Raw genomic sequence first — 14257 nt, forward strand, 5'->3', positions numbered from 1 at the left:
ATCAAGGGACTATCACAAAAGTGTTGGCGCCATATTTTGGCGTAAAAGGACAACGAAATCTCACAATAGTGTCAACATTTTATTACATACTATCCCATAAAAACATGTTCCACTTACAAACACGGCAAATTGGTACATTTACAAATCTTCAGCCATTCAAACATACAAAAGTAATACCTCGATAGACCAATCCACAAGATATCCTATTATTACAAGAATGTCATGTGCGTTATGTATGCATGTATCTATGTATGCACCTATGTGTATGTGTTTGTGTATGTGTTTGTCTCTGTGTTAGTGTGCCTGTGTGTGTAAGTCAACATACGTCGTGAACATATGGACGTGATGCATTTGTGGCGATACTGAATGAACGTTTGGATGAATGTGCTTGTGTATGCATGTCTTCATGGCTATCATCAATCTGATTTACATAATCAACATCAAATCTTTCTTCCTAACAGATCCATACCCATCTCCTCTACTGTTAGCTAGTAGCGTCACCTACAGCTCATACTAGGATAAACTGATCCATTTCAGGCACTGGCCGATTTTACAAAGAGCAACCAGATTGGCCCATGAGTGATGCTACGAACCACACAGAAGTACATTGGGGCCGACTAAAACGAAATGTTTTACTGTTTTACTTTGTTTTCTTACAGTTACGGTAAATTGCAACAAAAAAAATTAAACCACAGAACGATAAATTGTAACCACAAACCCAGAGGTCACTCAAAAACATGTTCATGTATTCAACGGGAATTCTTTCAATGGCAAAATCACAAATACAGGTTTATTCTTTTATTTTTTTTTGCGTTTTGTTTTCTTTCTTTCGTAAGGAGGGTGGATTGAAAACGTGCCGGCACCCACACGCATGCAAATAAATTAAGAGGAAAAAACGTTAACAATGTCAAACCATGCCTGTGATTTCAGGCTAAAAAGTGATCGTAACTCAAAATGCGCGAATAAATTAACAGCGTAAATGACAGTACGTGAGTGGGCTGATTCCTACCGGGTCCATTACTTAACAAAAATCTGTACTCTTGTTTTTTTTCATGCTGATTGTGCAACTTGAAGAACTGTTTTATCAGAGATGTGAACACCATACTGTATCACAATGTGATTGACTTTTTTTAAATTAAACTCTAAACTCTAAATTAAACTTAAAAACAAACCTAAACAAAAAAACGTGCGAAAAGGAAGGAAACTGGACCAGCTCCTCACAAACGATGTCCATACGAGCGCTGACCTCTTCCACAAACCACCTTTAAACACAGCCGTCTTTCTTTTATTCTTCTTAATCTCGCTCTTCTCGTTTTATTGTTCTCTCTCAGGATCAGTAGTCACTGTGGTAGAAGCCCCCAATGTCAACATCACTGTTCAAAGACTCCTCGTCACAGACCAGGGAAGTGCTCACACATCTTCTCTGTTTTCCACCCATGCCTAGCCAGGGCCGTCGCCTTGATCCGAGCTGTGGCCCCGGAGGAGGAAGCCACACCTGTCGGGAAAGAGCTATGGTGCTCATGGTTGGTCCTCCCTGTGAAGGAGGACCAACCGAAGCTCCGGCCAACCAAATTTGGACAGACAGAAATCCTGACCAACTGAACCTTTTCCCGATCCAAGTCTGACCAACCGAAGCCTCGGCCTGACCGACGCTGTCCCCCGACCGAACATTGCCCGATCGATGATTCAGTCATCTGAACTTCGACCCGCCCAAGTCCCGAAAACGGAAACTCACTGAAACCGGCAATCGGAAATCGTTCTCATTTCGTGTCGGAGCGGAGGGAAGACGAGGAGGAAGAGGGAGGCGGCGTGGTGGTCCCAGGTCCGGGGGATGGGGGTGCGGTCGTGGCGGAGGACTGGGATGACTGGGAGGTGCGCAGCAGCACCCTGTGGTGGGTGGCGTCCTCAGCCCGCCGCTGGTGCTGCTCCACCAGATACTCCTTGAGGCGCACGCTGGTGAAGTTGAGCGTCTGGCGCCGCAGCTTCATCAGGTAGGAGTCCTGCAGCCAGGCGTGGGTGAAGCAGTCCTTGGTGGTGGGGCGGGCCCTGTGAGAGGTCACACACACACACACACACACACACACACACACACACACACACACACACACACACACACACACACACACACACACACACACACACACACACACTGTGATAAGCATGTGTCGCACATGTTTCATGGTATTTCTATTGGAAAAAAGCAAAGTTCTTGTTCAGAGTACCGGAACCGGAACACACACGCACGCACACATGCACGCATACACACGCACACGCAAGCGCGAATAAACTAACACACGCACACACAGACAGACCCACACATGCACACACACGAGTGTGTTGCAGACTTTTGTTCTGCTTTTCGAATGTGTATAAGACACTTGAATATTACAATTAAAGTAACAGTCAAATTGAAATCACTTTTCTGTCTTCAAACTGATTATTAGACTACGTGTATAGTTTACGCTAATTGATTAATTGATAAATAATTGATACTTGATAATTAACTTTTAAATAATGTTTAATTGTATGAAATATAATTAAACGGGACGGGAGGGAAAACCCTCCCCCAAGGACCCCGCCCACCCAGGACCCCAGAGAAAAGGCTCTGAGGCAGGATCTAGAATGTCAACAGAACGTTTATCCTGCAGTAGCGCACGTGGCACACCAGGGGTAGCTGCTCAGCATCTTCTTGAGGAAGGCCGAGGCGCTCTGGGAGGCGTTGGGGTATAGCTGGGTGGGGTCAAACTTTGCCACATGGATCTTGGACTCAGTCTGGAGAGGATCTTTGTCTTGGAAAGGCAGCCGGCCGCTCAACCTGTTCCCCGAAAACAGTTTGTTAGATTAAGAAGTCCTTCGTTATTGATGTGATTCCATGGTGTCACGGATGAAACGATACATACGATAGTGTTACAATAGTGGGACACAATAGTGTCCCACTATTGTAACACAGATGTAACACAATATACTTGGATCAGTTGTCAACACTACCTTTAGAGCTATTAGCTATTTAACTGCTAGCTATATAGCTGTGAGCTACATGACTGCTATATGGCGGTGAACTATATGGATGTGAGCTATATGGCTGTGAGCGATATGGATGTTAGCGATATGAATGTGAGCTATGTAGCTGTGAGCTATGTGGATGTTAGCTATATGGCTTTGTTAGCTATTAGCCTTTGGCTAAATTGCTATTTTAAATGATTATTTTTTCTCTGTTATTTTTCTTTTTAATCTAGTTAGTCTTTTATGTTGTATTTCTTTCTTTTCATTTGCATTGTAGCACTTTGAGGTCATTAAGTTGATGTAAAGTGCGTTATAAATAAAATGTATTATTATTTTTATTATATGGATGTGAGCTATATGGCTGGGAGCTTTATTGCTTTGAGCGATATAGCTAGCTAGCTTTCATTTGAGTCCTTTATCCATTCAAATTCAGTGTTACATGAGTAGCTCATACGGTAGACCATCTTCAACAGGGCGTGTAAAACGTGGTTTTGTGTACTATTTTGACTACATGTTGACTCACATGATGTAAGTGATGACCCCGAGTGCCCACAGGTCTGCTGGGGGCCCCACGACATTCCCCTTCACCATCTCTGGAGCTGAACCACAGCAAGGACATCATGTCAGGGACAGAGTGGGAGGTGGACGTTAAAACATTCTGAGGTTCAACATTTGGCACGGGTTACATTTTATTATCCATTTCTTATATCAGATGGAAGTGACTGGAATAAAATATGTGGTACATGTTTGAATGTATGAATGTATGCTCTTGATGTAGTCTTAAATGTAGACTATGAGAGCAGAACATAGAACATAGAGTAATGGATCGTGCTCCATGAGCACAGAACATACTCATAGGACATGATTTGCACAAATAGAAAACATGGCGAAATGTTAACAACAAAAGCGAACGTTAAACTTTTTACTTGACCACATCGACACCTTATCCGCCATTTTAACCCTATGACCATCTATTATCGTATTTTTGCCTTTTTTTTTTTTTTATGTGAGACGACATCATCGGTGAAATCACCCTGCTCTATTATGTCCCCTTTAACACTCACCCATGAACTCCAGGGTGCCGGGCAGCGGGGCGGCGCAGGCCGTGAGGTGCAGCGGGTTGAAGGTGCGTGCACTGCCGAAGTCCACCAGCTTCACCACGTTGAGGTGGGTGACCATGACGTTGTCGGGCTTCAGGTCCAGGTGGAGGACCCGGCGGTGGTGCAGGTACTCCACGCCCTGCAGCATCTGCACCAGGTAGGTCACCACGTCGTCCTCAGAGTACCGGAACCTGGCAACACGCACGCAGGTACAAGGACGCACAAACGCACACAGACAAGCAGTTACGCAGATGCACAAGCACCCACACACACGCAGATACGCGCACACACACGCACCCACGCAGGTACGCAGACGCACACACACACAAGCAGATACGCAGACTCACACACACAGACTCACACGCAGGTTCGCAGACACACGCTTACACCAAAGGAAACGGACAAGACACAGACAATTTTACAAGGGGTTCCTTTCATGTCCGAGTTTCATTGGGTTATTTGACCATCGTTCTTTAGTTTTATCCCTTTATAATGGAGAGAGAGAGACACAGAGACACAGAGAGATAGACAGAGACAGCCAGAGAGAGAGCCCACTTGTCTATGAGGGTGTAGAGCAGCTCCTTGCCCGTGCAGTACTCGGCCACCAGCACCAGGTAGCGGGGCGTGACGTAGGCCTCGTGCAGCCCCATCACACGCTCATTGTGCAGCACCTTCAGGATCTCGTACTCGCGCAGCGCCACCGCTTTGCTCTCAGGGCTGAAGGGCACGATCTTGGCCATGTACACCTTCCCCGTGGCGTTCTCCCGGCACTCCCGCACCACGCCGAACCGACCCCTACATACACACACACACACACACACACGCACACACACACACGCACGCACGCGCACATACGCACAAACAAACACACACACAAACCCTCACACACACAACCGCAAGCACTGTGATTAGCAAGGCGTATCACATTTGACAGAAGAAAGTGTCTCGTGGTTAGGGTGTTTCAATCCCAGCCAAAGGGTTGTGTGTTCGAGCTCCCAGTCTGCAGTTCTCTCTGAAACCCAAGGCAGGCGGGCGTATCGGCACAGACGCAAAATAACGTGATTGGATAGGTATCGCTTCAAAAATAGACCCGAGTCCGGTACGAAGCGAGCAAAATATAGTCATCCCTGCAACAATTACACAGTTACACTGTGTGCTTCACTCTGCTCAAAACAACAACAACAAAAAGGATGAAATGTATTTGTTTGAGGTTGCGCTACAAATATGAACATGAATTGGTGTTGTGTGTTTTGGGGTTCAGAGGACTGCTAAGTGGTTGTCCCGACTCACCTTCCCTTCTCATCCAGGAAGGTGTAGGGCTTCTGGGCTGCGGCCAGGCCCAGGGCGGAGGAGGTGGAGGAGGGGGTGGAGTGGCCAGGGGCCTCTCTGGTGGGGGGGCTGGCCACCCCAACGATGGGGCTCAGGCTGGACACCTGCAGTACCTGGGCGGAGAAGAGGGTGGGGCCGGGGATGGGGGTGACAGGGACGTAGCTGGGGACAGCGGCGGGGGGCTTGAGTGGGACAGGGGGGGGCAGGGGTGTGAGCAGCGGGGACGGGGTCAGGGTCATTGGGGGGACCACGTTGATGGGGCTCTGGGGCTTGGGGAGGATGAAGCGCGGGGCCGGCTTGGTGGTGTGCAGTGGCGGTGCTAGAGGCTGGGCCGAGGGCGGTGTGGCGGGGGCGGGCGAGGGGCGAGGCGGCGCGGCTCCCTTGTCGGGGACGGAGGTGGTGGTGGCTGAGGAAGTGGAGGAGAAGACAGGAGGGGTCTTGGCAGTGGCGTCAGTCTTGGACGGGGAAGGGGGGTCTGACGCCGGGGAGACAGGAAGTGTCTTGATGACGGCCATTTTGGGCGGTGCTGCTCCTCCACCTGTGAAACAGAAGAGGACACTGTTGGTTTGGGTGGTGGGGAGATCCTCGTCAGCGACGGGATGGGCCTGTCTAGCTCTGACAGGTCAATCTTAGATCAACTTAAACAGCGAAAACACAAACATATGTTAAGGATTTGATCAGTTACCTGTTTGGTCAAGGCTGACTTTAGGGGAGCAGTTGCTGTAAGACCCCTGGCCCGCCTTGTTCACACAGGCCACCCGGAACCTGAAGGTGCCCCCTGCTGGCAGGTCCGTGACGTTGTAGTAGCAGTCCGTCACACCAGTGGCAGTGATCAGCCAGTTCTCCTCTCCTGGGAGACGAAAGGAAGGAGCAGAAAAAGTAGATAACTAGTCAAATATGCTTCCGTTTTGGTCTAGGTCCCTAGGTAAAGCATGTTAACGCAAACTATGTGCACGTCTACAAACAGGGTAAAACCGCAATGTTGGACTAACGCCCCGTGCCCACTACCTCCGTCCGTTGACTGATCTCCATTGACTTTGAATGGGGACGGACGCGCAATGCATTGTGGATCCGTCCGTTCCGTTGGAGCCTTCGGCTCAGTCAAAAAGTTGAAAAATGTTCAACTTTTTCGGCAGCGACGGATCCGTCATCCAATCAGATCGCGTATGCAAATTTAGGCCTGTGACGCGACTCGGGCTCTGACGATACTGGAAAGCGGGAAAGCGGGTCATCTTGCATCGCAACAAGCAGGAAGAAGCGGGAAGAACCCGTCGAAGTGATTTGATTGGCTGACGGATGCCTCTGCAAAGACTACTCCCCCATCAGTCAGCCACGCCTTCCCACGTCCGTTGACTGACGGAGGTAGTGGGCATGTAGGGTAACAGGGAAACGTATGTTGCAGTTCTTAAAATGAACACCAGATGTTAGTGTTGTACAACAGAGAGGTCTGCTGGCGAATGATTGGTTCAAAAACAGTTCTAAAATAGGCCATTCATTGAAGGTACGCCTTGTAATCCGGTGCGCCTTATAGTGCGGAAAATACGGGTAGTCCTCGTTTGTATTTCTTTCAAAATGGTGAACTTTTGCATGGTGCCATCTTCTATGTCAGATCCAGTACCCTCCGCCATTGTACTACAGTTTTATCAACAGCCTCTGTTAGCTTAGCTTCAGACGCTGTGGATGTTAGTTTCTGCTGGTGAAGTCCCACCCACTGACACTGCTCTAATAGGTCTGTAGCGTCAGTGGGTCCCACCCCCTATAGAGGGGTGGGACTAGTGGTTGTAGTCTTATGAGAATCCTCCCCTCATAGGCCCCGTGCTCACTACCTCCGTCCGTTGACTGATCCCCATTGACTTTGAATGGGGACGGACGCGCAATGCATTGTGGATCCGTCCGTTCCGTTGGAGCCTTCGGCTCCGTCAGAAAGTTGACAATTTTTCAACTTTTCGGCAGCGACGGATCCGTCATCCAATCAGATCGCTGTACGGTTGCGGATTGACCCCCCGCCCTCATGGGTAAAATCCTCAGTTTGTCGATACTCATGCTCATGATCATGTGTTTTCCCCGCGTGTGATTTGTTGACCATTAATTTTGATGTGCCTGTCCCCGGACGTGATTGGCTGCTGCATCGGAGGGCCGAGGATCCCGGAGGATAAAGCACGGGCGAGCTCAACATTCACGGCAGCTGGCCTTGGATATGCAGCTTGCCATATTGGGTCTTCGAATGGTTATTTGTTGGTTGATCGAGGTTCTTGTTAATTGCTACACGGGAACTGGGCCAGAGTTTTGTTAGAGGTTATCGAACACCGACTCGCAGCTATACTTTTGTTAAAAACACTAGACGCAGGGGTGCTGTTCCACTCATGTATTTTGGGAGCATATGCAAATTTAAGCACTGTGACGCGACTCGGGCTCTGACGATACTGGAAAGCGGGAAAGCGGGTCATCTTGCATCGCAACAAGCAGGAAGAAGCAGGAAGAACCCGGCGAAGCGATTTCATGGCTGACGGATGCGTCTGCAAAGGCTACTCCCCCATCAGTCAGCAACGCCTTCCCACGTCCGTTGACTGACGGTGCTGTGGGCATGTAGGGTCATGCCTCGTGCCCACTACCTCCGTCCGTTGACTGATCCCCATTGACTTTGAATGGGGACGGACGCGCAATGCATTGTGGATCCGTCCGTTCCGTTGGAGCCTTCGGCTCCGTCAGAAAGTTGAACAATTTTCAACTTTTCGGCAGCGACGGATCCGTCATCCAATCAGATCGCTGTACGGTTGCGGATTGACGCCCCGCCCTCATGGGTAAAATCCTCAGTTTGTCGATTCTCATGCTTATGATCATGTGTTTTCCCCGCGTGTGATTTGTTGACCATTATGTTAATTTTGATGTGCCTGTCCCCGGACGTGATTGGCTGCTGCATCGGAGGGCCGAGGATCCAGGAGGATAAAGCACGGGCGAGCTCAACATCCACGGCAGCTGGCCTTGGATATGCAGCTTGCCATATTGGGTCTTCTAATGGTTATTTGTTGGTTGATCGAGGTTCTTGTTAATTGCTACACGGGAACTGGGCCAGAGTTTTGTTAGAGATTATCGAACACCGACTCCCAGCTATACTTTTGTTAAAAACACTAGACGCAGGGGTGCTGTTCCACTCATGTATTTTGGGAGCTTCTTATTGGTTATATTCATTTCTTTGATTTGGACAGCACCCAATGGTCCTTTTCCTTTTGTAGTTTTGCCTCCTCTGTTTGTGTTAAATTGATTATCCCATGCTCTGGGCTAAATAAACAACTTCCAGTTAACCAAAGACATCTGGTTTTATGTTGCCACCCCTTCCCCTAGCGGGGGACGTAACAATCGCGTATGCAAATTTAAGCACTGTGACGCGACTCGGGCTCTGACGATACTGCAAAGCGGGAAAGCGGGTCATCTTGCCTCGCAACAAGCAGGAAGAAGCGGGAAGAACCCGGCGAAGCGATTTGATTGGCTGACGGATGCCTCTGCAAAGACTACTCCCCCATCAGTCAGCCACGCCTTCCCACGTCCGTTGACTGACGGTGCAGTGGGCATGTAGGGTCACGCTACATGCCCACTGCACCGTCAGTCAACGGACTTACAACTTAATGATACGTTGCTATATTTTGCACGGACGTAGCTGGTGTTAAACACCACTGTCACCAATGTCAATTTACTCGCTCAATATTACATTATTTATGTATACCTATTTATGTTTGTGTTTAATCTTTTTTTTAGGGTCAGCACAGCAAACGGAGGCTTTTGTGCACCTTAGGGTGGCGCACAAACATGTTGTCAAATAAATGCATCGACGAACATTTGCAATGTTTGTAATTTTTAATGAATACGGCCAAGAAGGCCACAATCCGGCCCCAGAATGGCGCGGTAAAAGTGCAAAACCGCACGGATTCCGTGCGGTTCGGCAAGAATTCCGTACGGTTTCCGTACGGTTTTGAATGACTAATAGCCGCGGCTATTAGTCATTCACTCCGGCTATTAGTTATTCACTCCGGCTATTAGGTATGCAGAACGAGCCCCTCCCTCTTCTTTGCTTGACCACTAAGTTTGAAGGCTGTCTAACCAATCAGTGAAGAGAAATACCAGACTAAAGTAACGCATTGTCGAGAGCTGCAGTGCCTCTATGTTTCGCCGTAACATAAAGCTGTGTTGTCTTTACTCGTTTCACTACAATGTAATGACCACCACTAGCTAGTGGAAAATACATTTGTGTCTAGTACAGTGATATATTTGTATATGTTAGGCTATATATTGAGATGGCAGTGTGCGAAATACCCGTCAATATTCGGGGATGCCCTCATCCCCAGATTGTTCTCGATATGCAGTAGCCAGCTAGGCCATAACATTACAATATTTCATGGATGCAAGCAAGCCAAGACAATCGATCTATATCTATAGCCTACATGACAACATGCACACACACACGCACACACTTTAAACACACTGGTAAAGCAATAGGAGCCTGCATTGGCTAAAGTTGTTGGGATGCACGTTATTTTATAACAGGGAAAGGCAAAGTTGTGCAAAAAAAACACGACAATAATTGGCACCATTCTTGCGCACTCAGAAGAACATGAACTGAATAAATGCCAGGTAGGCTATATAGCATATCGGAGACGGGCACACAATCAGTGCACTTGCAAATGAGAGCCTGCAGTAGGACCGATCTTGTGACATTATTTAACCATCCATCTACAGCTAATACGATCAGACAGATACATCATTGATCACATATAAGCCCACAACAAGCAAAACATCACCACGGCAGGGGCGCTCTCTCTCGCCATTCACACAATCACTCCATCTTCTCCAACTCCAAGGCAAGGCTGTTTCACTAAGACCACAAACAACCACAACTAGCCTACATGTCCACAACAATGCACAACAATCAGTTATATACATTGCGTCTATCTTCTGTTTGGCGCACATGGCTAATTTGCATACTTGCGCAGGACTGTCGGCTCCGCTTGGCAAAAAAATAGAACGTATTTGTAAATGCTTTGAATTCTGAATACTGGACACGGTGAGCTTAAATATGCTACATTTAAGTGACCTTTAGTGAGATTGCCTAAAACGGAATACAAATGAATTATTCTAGGACATAGGCTTTCAGGATCAATTCAGAGGTTCAACTGTTCGGGATTCATTTTGCTTAGCCAGTGAAAGTGATCAGCTGTAGATTCCACACTGTTAAAAATACTTCACTACAAGTAGGCTATAAGCCCTCCAAATAATTCAGCAGAATTGCATTAGGCCTACTGCCATAAGCATAATAGGCAGCAGTCATTATGCGCTAAAATGGTCCCGGCCAGTGTTCTAAAATGGTCCCGGCCAGTGTTCTATAAATTATTGGAAGAGCCCCCCTGGATCGGCTGGGAAAGTCATAGTCACGCTGATTACAGGTGTTTTTAAAATGCGTATACGGCTCTCACATGACAGCCACGCAACGGACACATCATCTTACATAATTTGATGTATTGCTGTATAGTTAAACTAGCAAACCATCGCAAGGAAATGTAACAAAGCTGTAGCTGAAAGATTCATCCACAAACATCAGAATAGAAAAACACTGGCAGGGACCATTTTAGCACATATGACTACTACTGCTGCCTATGCTTGTAGCAGTAGGCCTAATGCAATTCTGCTGAATTATTTGGTGGACATATAGCCTACTTGTAGTGAAGTATTTTTAAATCTACAGCTGGTCACTTTCACTGGCTAAGCAAAATGAATCCCGAACAGTTTAACCTCTGAATTGATTCTGAAAGCATATGTCCTAGAATAATTAATTTGTATTCCGTTTTAGGCCATCTCACTAAAGGTCACTTAAATGTAGCCTATTTAAGCTCACCAAGTCCAGTGCAGAGTTTACCTCCGGCCACTAGGGGATAGTGTTGTATCGCAGACCGCTGACCGGCTGAGTTGGCGGTCTACCTTGTTGTGTTCGCTAGCATTGCAGACGTTCCCGTTGCATAGCATGTTGAGCTGCTGGCATGATTCATGTGAGTCTTTCCTGATTAATACAATTGTTATTGTTAGATACTTGAGATGCTTATGTGTGTATGCATTTATGTGCATGTAGGAATTACTGTTGTTATTACGTTTGTAGCTTACATTGTTATTGTGTGTGATTGCTGCAGGACTTCTTCATCTTTGTCATTAAATCCAAACTCTGACGTCGAGGAGTGTATTTCTTCATGAAGAAGTCATGGTTGTCGTTGGATGTACTGTTCCTGGCTGCGCTTTCGAGACCGGAGATGTGTCTGAAGCACTCGCCATTGCGCTGTTGACGAATCACGGACTTGTCCATCGGAACCCGCCGGCCCAGATCCCGACTACGCATGGTCCGAAACTTGATCGGCCTAAGGTCGATGTTGGCGTGACGATAGAGGAATGGAACGTTTTCATCCGTCGCTGGGACGTCTTTCGCACCGGTTCAGGCGTCAGGGCTGCCCACGCCCCTTTCCAGTTATTTCAGTGCGCTGGGCCTGAACTTGGAGATAGCATGTTGAAGGCCAATCCCAACATCACCTCCGGACCCCTGGTGGATCTGATCGCTGCCATGCGTTCACTAGCCGTCATTCCGGTTGCCACATGTGTCCTGCGCACCGAGCTGCTTCAGTTGCACCAGGAGCGTGATGAAGCATTCCGTGCCTTCACCGCCAGGGTGCGAGGGAAGGCGGAGACATGCGCCTACGTTGCGGTATGCGAGTGTGGCCAGGATGTGGACTATACCGATCACATCATCCGTGATGTTCTGATCAACGGGATTTACGACTCAGACATACGCCGCGAGACACTGGGGATACCTGACATTCTGACAAAACCAGTGAACGATGTAATTGCAGTCGTTGAAAACAAGGAAATGGCCCGCAATGCTCTCCTGTCGACCACTCTATCAGCCATGTCGTCATTCCAGCGCCTACGGAGAGATCAACAGACGGGCCCCGTCCCGACCCCAGCCCCAACAGACAGGGCTAGGCAAGCCTCGTGCCTGGGCTGTAAAAGCACCTTTAAGATCTTCACGGAGGGACCTCGCGGTTGGAATACCAAGCCTCACCAGATTTGTGTCGGTTGCTATAGGGCCCGCCGACAGAAGAGGCGTCAACAGCCATCAAATGACGGTCAGCAGGCTGCCATGGAATCGGTGCCGATCTCCCAGATTTCATCGGTTCAACTCAAAGCACGCCCTGGCCGACGCTGTGGGGGCCGTCGCCGCACTCGGATGACACACAGCACTATCGGTGGTCCCACACCCATCAGGCTCGGGCACCACATTTTCTCCAGGGGGGAATGGAGGCGGGCCAAGCTAAGAGACCACCCCCGAGTCTTAATCACCATCTCGGTCGACAGGTCAGTCGGGCCGCGGGGCAGCATCAACCACCGAGGCTCGGACAATGAGGTGAGCATATCCGCGATCGCAGACACTGGCGCACAATCTGATCTGTGGTCTCTTGAGGAGTTCCTCGCCTGCGGATTCTCGCGTGATGACCTGCGTCCTGTTAATCTTAGCCTGTCAGCTGCCAACCGCTCCCCCATAGCCATTGAGGGAGCATTCTTCGCTAGGCTCTCAACAGCCCCCAGCGACAGTGGTGTTACGTCCTGCCGCTCGATGGTGTACGTGAGCAGCTCAGTTCGAGCGATGTACCTCTCCTACGAGTCACTGCTTAACCTCGGCCTCTTCCCTGCGGACTTCCCATCAGGTAACAGTGGAGGACCCAGAGACGAGCATGGCCCTGGCGCACGTGACATACCAATCAAGCCCTTGTTTGTGAATGCTACGAGGTCTGCCGACAGTGGCTGCACAGACCAGGGTAATCCCCAGGACGCTCAGTGCTCATGCCCCAAGCGTACAGCCCCTCCACCACGGCCTCAGGCGTTACCGTTCCCCTGCTCACCGGAGAACAATGGTCGGATGAAAGATTGGCTACTAGAGAGATACGCCTCATCCACATTCAACACTTGCCGCCCTCATCAGGCTTTGCCTTGCATGGAGGGGCCCCCTATCGAAATGCACGTGGACCCAGCAGCCACGCCGAAGGCATGCCACACCGCGGCTAATGTGCCTTTGCACTGGCAGCAGAAAGTCTACGACGACCTCCTTCGGGACAAAGCCCTTGGAGTCATTGAACGTGTGCCATACGGTGAGCCAGTGACATGGTGCCATCGTATGGTAGTCACAAGGAAGCACGACGGCTCCCCCCGCAGGACAGTGGACCTTTCACCTCTTAACAAGTTCTGCCAACGTGAAACCTTCGCCACTGAATCCCCATTCCACCTTGCACGTCGCATCCCGGGGGACACCTGGAAAACCGTCACGGATGCCTGGAACGGCTACCATAGTGTGCCCCTGCGTGTGTCGGACCGTCATCTGACCACCTTTATCACGCCCTTCGGCCGCTGGCGCTACATCAGGGGTGCCGCAAGGTTTCCTGTCATCTGGGGACGGCTACAACCGTCGTTTTGACGCCATCCTCTCGGACTTCGAGCGCAAGGAACGTTGTGTGGATGACACTATCCACTATGACACTGACCTGGAGCATCACTGGTGGAGGACCATCGACTTCCTGACACGTGTCGGCAGGTCGGGCATTGTGTTGAACCCAGATAAGTTTCAATTTGCGGAGAGGTGCGTAGACTTTGCTGGGTTCAGGGTGTCAGAAGCCACCATAGAGCCGCTTCCGAAGTACTTGGACGCCATCCGGGACTTCCCCACCCCGGACTCCACGACGGATATCAGAAGCTGGTTTGGCCTGGTCAACCAGGTGGCGAACTACGCCCAGTTGCGCGAT

At 49.3% G+C, this 14257-nt stretch overlaps 1 protein-coding gene across 3 annotated transcripts in view; it reads right to left on the minus strand.

Moving 5' to 3' along the window:
• Nucleotides 1-68: 68 nt before the first annotated feature.
• Nucleotides 69-14257, minus strand: part of LOC132456366 (striated muscle preferentially expressed protein kinase-like) — a 102600-nt gene continuing 88411 nt past the window's right edge. For all 3 annotated transcript variants that reach the window (XM_060050697.1, XM_060050698.1, XM_060050699.1), the window contains 7 exons: nucleotides 6118-6282; nucleotides 5394-5970; nucleotides 4659-4898; nucleotides 4068-4294; nucleotides 3527-3602; nucleotides 2666-2815; nucleotides 69-2046 (listed from right to left, as the gene is read on the minus strand). In XM_060050697.1, coding sequence (XP_059906680.1) covers nucleotides 1761-2046; nucleotides 2666-2815; nucleotides 3527-3602; nucleotides 4068-4294; nucleotides 4659-4898; nucleotides 5394-5970; nucleotides 6118-6282 — 1721 coding nt within the window. In that variant the 3' untranslated portion in view covers nucleotides 69-1760. The remainder of the gene's footprint in view (nucleotides 2047-2665; nucleotides 2816-3526; nucleotides 3603-4067; nucleotides 4295-4658; nucleotides 4899-5393; nucleotides 5971-6117; nucleotides 6283-14257) is intronic.

The sequence above is a fragment of the Gadus macrocephalus genome, chromosome 4 (genome assembly GCF_031168955.1).
Source record: "Gadus macrocephalus chromosome 4, ASM3116895v1".
In the NCBI taxonomy this organism is placed as follows: domain Eukaryota; kingdom Metazoa; phylum Chordata; class Actinopteri; order Gadiformes; family Gadidae; genus Gadus; species Gadus macrocephalus.